Raw genomic sequence first — 6,103 nt, 5'->3', positions numbered from 1 at the left:
CCAGGTGTATGGCTCAGTGGGAGTTGTTTATCTGTGAGGCCCCTGCTCAGTCCCAGGTACAGGGTGACACCAGGAGGGACAACAACAGTGGGGGCGGCCAGCTGTGCAGCTCTGGAGTCAGCTCCCGCAGTGACTACTGCAGCTCCCAGTGTGCAGGGGCCTGGATGCTCCAGGGGCGGGCCCGCCGATCTGTACAGCTCGGGCCGCCCGGGGGCAGGAGCCACCTGGCTGTCCTGTGTCCTCCCGGCCTCTGCCTGACCTGGGGGAGCACCCGATCCTGGGCTGTGTCCCCCGGCGCCCTGGGCTCTGGGACCTGTGACACTGTGAATGGACCTAAAGTGTAGGTCCACGATGTATAATTTAAAAGCATCAGAGTGAATTTTGTTTGAAGTTAACTTATACTTTATTACAATAAAACTCATAAGCCATTTTACAGGTTAAAGAAAAACTCAAAATATAGAAACAGTGAAATGACACGGGAAGGGCAAGCCTCCGTTGGGCTGCAGGCATGACGAGCCCCGCGGTGGGAGCTGGGGCGGGCTCCCGAGGTGGTCAGGGGGCTGCGCAGAGGTTGAAGCCAGTTGTCCCGGAGGCAATTGGCGGCTCTGGCACTCTGGGGACCCCGATTGCAGGTGCCAGGGCCTGCTCCTCCTCCGGGGTGGCCGCAGGTGCACGTGGCTCGTCCAGGGCGCAGCCGTGATCTAGAGCAGTGACCACTATCTGCAGGGGCTTCGCCTCCCCAGCTGGCACCTCAGCTGGGGCCAAGCCCTCAGCCCCAGCAGCCAGGGCGGCCTCGAGCACTTCAGGCCCATCCGAGGCAGCAGGCCCCACAGTTGGGGCTGGGGCGGGCTCCGGAAGTGCTTCAGGGTCTTTTGCTCGGGCCGAAGCTGTAGCTCCAAGAAGACAAGGTATCACCACCAGGACGGACTTTCCACGTCCCTCCCAAATCAAGGACACTCTTCCAACCGCTCAAAGAGCCCTGGGAGGTGTCCACAGCCTGCAGCTCGTGGGGATGGGGTGTGAGCCGAACCCCTGCTCCCGGCCCAGCTGCACGGACGCTGGATCCGTGGGGCCCACCCTGTCCCCAGCTCGGCCACCCCCAGGCCTCCTCACCCCCAGCCTCTGGCTCCGCTGCATGGAGGCGTCTGAGTTGTTGCAGGTAACGCCGGGCACGGAGCTCCACGTCTGTGCCTGGCATGCGCTGCCTTATGAATTCCAGAATCTTCTTCAGGGAGGCAGATTGGGGGAGCCGACAAAAGTCCTCCTGATAATAGTCCATCCATATCTCCAGGATGCAGCAGATGGCCCTGGGGAGGGACAGGTGGGCACAGGGGTCAGAAGACAGGGCTCCCTCACACCGAGGTGTCCCGGGGAAGCCCTGCAGGACCCGGGGCCTCGGCCTCCCGTGCGGGGCTGTCAGAGGCCAGTCCTGCTCCTCGTCCACCTGCCACCTGGCGGTCCTGCCTGCCACAGGCCTGCTCCCCGAGGAGGGGCTGGCACGAAGCCTCTGTGCGGGGGAGCCCACGCCCAGCGGTGTGACCATCACGGTCTTTGCTGGGAAGCGGGGCTCCCTCCTCAGCCTGGCTCCCTGCCCACTTGCCCCTTGAATCCACCGGCAGGCGTCCGGGGACGGGGGGCGTCTGGCCTGTCATTGCCCTCACTGCACACACTGTCGCTCTGGGAAGGTCCAAGCCAGGAGGGCTCGGGCTCTGTGTCCTGCCAGGCCTTGCCAGGAGCCACCCGGGACCTCCACTTTCCCTCCCTGTGGCTCTGCGCTGCCTCCCTCATGAGGGGCCCCGGGGGGTGTCCTTCCACTGACTCTAATCTGCCGTCTCCCACGGGGCCAGGGCCACCGGGTCTGTGAGCCCTCAATGGCCCTCGTGGCAACCTGCTGTGCACTGGGTCCAGGTGCCACCAGATTGGGGAGTGCGATGCTCCCCACCCCCTCTGCTCTGGGTCCCAGGTGTGGGGCAGACAGAGGGCTGGGAGGGGCGGGCATGGAGAAAGTCTCCCTTAGGGGTCCCAGTGCTCTCCCACCAAGCCCACACCCTATTCACGGCTCTCCTTTCCTCCATTCCTGAAGGGCCCTTAGACCTTTACCCCGTCACGGGAATTGCAGATGTGTGGGGTGAGGGTCCAGCACCCCCGGCCCACAGCCCCCTCGCTGCCCTCCTGGAGAGGGAAGGCCCTCGGGCAGGGGCCGGAGTCACTCACAGTTTCCAGCGCTGCAGGACCGCGTCGTCGCCACCACACGCAGCTGCGATGCACCCATATCTAGGGGAGGGCGGGGGCATCCCACGAATCATCCTGTGGCCGCGACCTCTCACCGTGGGGGCTGTCACCTCTGACCCCCGACTAGGCCGGAGCCCCGGGGGCCGTCAGCTCTGTGCGGGGGGCCACGGGCAGCCCCCGGAGGAGCGCCCGCACCTGCCGGGGCCTCCTGAATGCTTGAGCATGAAAGGCTCCGGCCAGGCCCACGGCCGATATCTGAGTGGGCCTGGGCGCCCGGGGACCCCGGGGTCCCCCTGTGTGGTTGCCCCAGGACACAGCCCCCCGATGGACTCTCCAACCTCCCTTTCAATGGGAAAAGAGGCCAGCTCAGGACCCCGGTGACGGTGGGGAGGAGGCACAGGCCCCGTCACGGGGGAGGAGGACGGCTGCGGAGCACAGGCACAGCCCCTCTGGCCGACCCGCCACAGGCCGGGACCCGGGGCTGCCCTCCGGGACCCCACTGTGCCCTGGGTGACTCTGCTCCAGGCGGGGGAGCGGCCCGAGGCCGGGCAGCTCAGAACCATTCCCAGCCTCCCCACCAGCAGGTGGCCCACCCCTGGGCTGCGGAGGCGCAGGTGCTCACTTCGTAAACAGCAGATCCAGCACCTCGTCGGTGGTGGCAAATCCATGACAGTTGTCTAAAAAGATGAAAACGGAGATGACATCCCTGCGCAGCAAGGCGGGCAGCAGTTGTTGGAATTCCTGCTCCAGCAGCTCCGTCCGGCTGGGCTTCGTCGGGCAGATGGGAGGCGCCTTCCCGGCCGAGGCCCTTGCACCCTGAGTTGGGACAGAGGGGACGTGCATGGAGCCGCCGGGAGGCCTGGGGTGGGAGCGCAGCCCGCAGCCCGAGCTCTCGGGGGCCGTGGGGGGCAGGAGTGCCCACGGCAGGAACCCGGGCCTTGATGCCTGTGGCTCAGTCACTTAGCCTCTGACTCTGGGCTGTGGCTCGGGTCGTGGCCTCAGCACCCTGGGATCCCGCCCTGGCAGGCCCTGCGCTTGGGGCCCAGTCTGCTTCAGGAGCCTGGGTCTCCCTCTCCCCTCCCTGCTCTCTGCCTGTCTCTTACACAAACAAGACAAACTATCCGATAAAGAAACAATCTTAGAGGATAAATGTTCAAAAAAGTTTGGATCAGTACAAGGACCTCAAGAGACACAGAGAGACAGAGACCGAGAGAGACAGACACACAGACAGAGGGAGAAGCAGCCCTGGTGCAGAGAGCCCGAGGCGGGACTCGATCCCGGGCCTGCGGGGTCAGGGCCTGGGCGGAAGGCAGGCGCTAAACCCCTGGGCGACCAGGCCGCCCCTGAAGGCTCTGCTCTGGTATTCCTACACCTCTGTGCACAGGGACTCTGCATCTGGCCCAGGCAGGGGCAGGGCCCTGGGGCAAGTGTGGGGAGCAGGGGAATGCAGACTCATGTGGGAGCAGGAGTGTAGGGGGGAGCCCAGGGGAGTAGCAGGCTGGCTTCTGGGACCCGGGGCCCTTCGTGCCGCATCGGGGACCCGGGTGTCGGGGGTGCCCCGGCCCCTGCACTCATTTGAGCCCGCGCTGGCCTCTGTTAGCTGCGCAGGGCACTTCCCAGTTCCTCGAGGCGGTGGGGCAGAGCACCCCTTCCTCCCGCTCGCGCCCCCTGTCCCGGGTGGAGCTCTGTGGAGACAGTGCCCGGCAGCCAGGCAGGAGGCCTCAGCGCCCGGTCCGGCCGCCTCGGCTGGGCCGCACCCCCAGCGGCCCCCATCCAGACACAGCACAGCGCAGGCGGCACCCCCCTCCCCCAAGGAGAGCAAAGGGATCGGCTGCAGGGCCTCGGGGGGACTCTTACTCGGCGGGTAAGAGGACCTCAGGAGCCCTGTTTGCACCCTGCCCACCTTGACCTCAGGGTGACCCTGAAGGGATCACCGGGGAACCTGCCGCCCTGCAATGTCCCCCAGCCTGGATGCACCTGCCCACACATCCCTGTTTCCCGGAAGCTGAAGAGGAGGGGATGGGGCCACCCAGGATGGCTGGCACAGGGGGCCTGGCCTGGCCTGCTCTGGCTTACCTGACGGCGCCTCCTGATAAACGCCCTGAGGCGTTGGTTTTTATGCTGGAGCCAAAGCCTACAGCATTGGAACAAGCGGCACCCCTGGGGTTCCTGGGAGCCAGAGCCCCCAGAGGTGGGCCGGCAGCAGGAGAACATCTTCCAGGAGCGGATGTCTCCAGCCAAGTGAGCCTGAGGTGGGGCTGCACTAGATGCGGTTGCCTGGTCACGGGGGTTCCAAGTTCTGTTGGGCTCTGTGTCACGGGAGTGACCTCACTTCCTGGGACCCCCTCCCTGACCCACTCCTGGAGGAAGCTGCAGGGGCGGCGCTCGGGGCTGCCGACGGCTCCCCCGTCCCTGCAGGCGATGGCCTGTGCACACAGTGACACACCCGCACCCCTGTCCACAGGCCCCAGGGAAGGACTGTGTGCAGCCAGGGCCCCAGCCTGGACACACGCCTGCGTTCAGACACAACTTTCCATTCTTCCCCGGTTTTGACCCCAGAGAAGCCGTTGTGCCCGTCGGGGATGGTCTGCATCTTGCCCGTGGGACAGGGATTATCCTAGCGGGTGCTTCCTCCAGACGTCCCCAGGCCACTGTGGCATCATATCTATGACATTGGAGGCGGGTGTCACATGCGGGAAATACCTCCAACCACATGTTCTTCCTTGGTGTGTACATGCGCCCAGGCCCACGAGGTCCATGTGCACACACGTGGGCACCAGTTCTCTCATACTGGAGGCCCAGAAGATGACAGTCCCACCGGGGGAGGCATGGGCAATAGCTCCCCACGATCCTAGGCTCCTGAATCCAAGGCAAACCCTACAGAAGGTGTCAGAGTCTCGGCCTAGAAGGTGTGAGGCCGTCCTTATCCTGAACCCCTGCCTGTCGTGTGTTATGGGCCCTTCCCTCCTTCCCACTGGGTGAGCTGTGGACAGCGGTGCACCCAGTGGGTCGCCCTGACCTGGGCTCTAGGGAACCTGCTGTCAGCCACAGAACTGAAAGTAGACAGGAGGCACTGACTCTCCGGCTTGACCCCCAACTGAACTGAAAGCACGTTGTGTGTCCACGTACACTGACAGAGAAACAGAGACACGGATATAAATGTAGACACAGATGCAGAACTAGGAAGTTAGCAGAGGAGAAGCAACATCACTGAAGATCATTAAATAAAAAAAGAAAGACAGCTGAGTCTCGAATGGAGAAAAATGGAGTAATTAAAATAGAATCATGAAAAAATAATTCATCAAACCGAAAAGCAGAGAGAGGGATAAAGAAGAAGGAGCACTTTGGTGACACAAAGAAACGGCAAGCCTCGAATGTAAGGGTGATCGTGCCTCACGGACTCCATGGAACCTAAGTTGGGCAACAAGCAGCACCTTCCAGCAAAGGCCTAAGCGAATTATTTTCTGTTGTTGTTTTTTATTTAAAGATTTTTATCTCTTTATTCATGAGAGTGACAGAGAGTGAGAGAGGCAGAGACATAGGCCGAGGGAGAAGCAGGCTCCATGCAGGAAGCCTGATGGGGGACTCGATCCCGGATCCCAGGATCAGGCCCTGGGCCGAAGGTGGATGCTCAGCTCAGCCCCTGAGTCACCTGGGGGTCTAGACTAAGCTAATGAAAATGTACAAGGGATTGTGTCATACTGTGTTTGTAAGGGGGTAAAATTTCTCTTTACTAAGAAAGCGAGGGCAGCCCGGGTGGCTCAGCGGTTTAGCACCGCCTTCGGTCCAGGGCCTGATCCTGGGGACCCGAGATCAAGTCCCCCCTCGGGTTCCCTGCATGGAGCCTGCTTCTCCCTCTGCCTGTGTCTCT

The 6,103-nt window shown here is 62.9% G+C and overlaps 1 protein-coding gene across 2 annotated transcripts; it reads right to left on the bottom strand.

Annotated features, from left to right (window-relative positions):
* Positions 1-379: 379 nt before the first annotated feature.
* Positions 380-4,523, bottom strand: LOC119878471 (ral guanine nucleotide dissociation stimulator-like). Of its 2 annotated transcripts, none has more exons than XM_038589092.1 (5): positions 4,309-4,523; positions 2,855-3,048; positions 2,215-2,274; positions 1,114-1,307; positions 380-893 (listed from the first exon to the last, which is right to left on the bottom strand). In XM_038589092.1, exons 1-5 carry the CDS (start codon positions 4,444-4,446, stop codon positions 553-555), a joined length of 927 nt encoding a protein of 308 aa, XP_038445020.1. In that variant the 5' UTR covers positions 4,447-4,523; the 3' UTR covers positions 380-552. The 2 variants fall into 2 exon arrangements, with proteins under 2 accessions (XP_038445020.1, XP_038445021.1); XM_038589093.1 differs by having other exon boundaries at positions 380-887; positions 4,309-4,522.
* Positions 4,524-6,103: the final 1,580 nt, after the last annotated feature.

This window comes from Canis lupus, unplaced genomic scaffold, assembly GCF_011100685.1.
Source record: "Canis lupus familiaris isolate Mischka breed German Shepherd unplaced genomic scaffold, alternate assembly UU_Cfam_GSD_1.0 chrUn_S1650H1843, whole genome shotgun sequence".
Lineage (NCBI taxonomy): Eukaryota > Metazoa > Chordata > Mammalia > Carnivora > Canidae > Canis > Canis lupus.
The sequence above is the reverse complement of the archived record's forward strand: the minus strand, read 5'-3'. Positions and strand labels throughout refer to the sequence as shown.

Excerpts from the sequence above, each read along its gene's own strand:
- LOC119878471 (XM_038589092.1), bottom strand. The coding sequence starts at position 4,446 with ATGTTCTCCTGCTGCCGGCCCACCTCTGGGGGCTCTGGCTCCCAGGAA. Across the intron at positions 2,275-2,854 it reads CTGGATCTGCTGTTTACGAA|ATATGGGTGCATCGCAGCTG; the intron begins GTGAGCACCTGC and ends GCCCTCCCCTAG. Across the intron at positions 894-1,113 it reads AGCGGAGCCAGAGGCTGGGG|CTACAGCTTCGGCCCGAGCA; the intron begins GTGAGGAGGCCT and ends GTCTTCTTGGAG.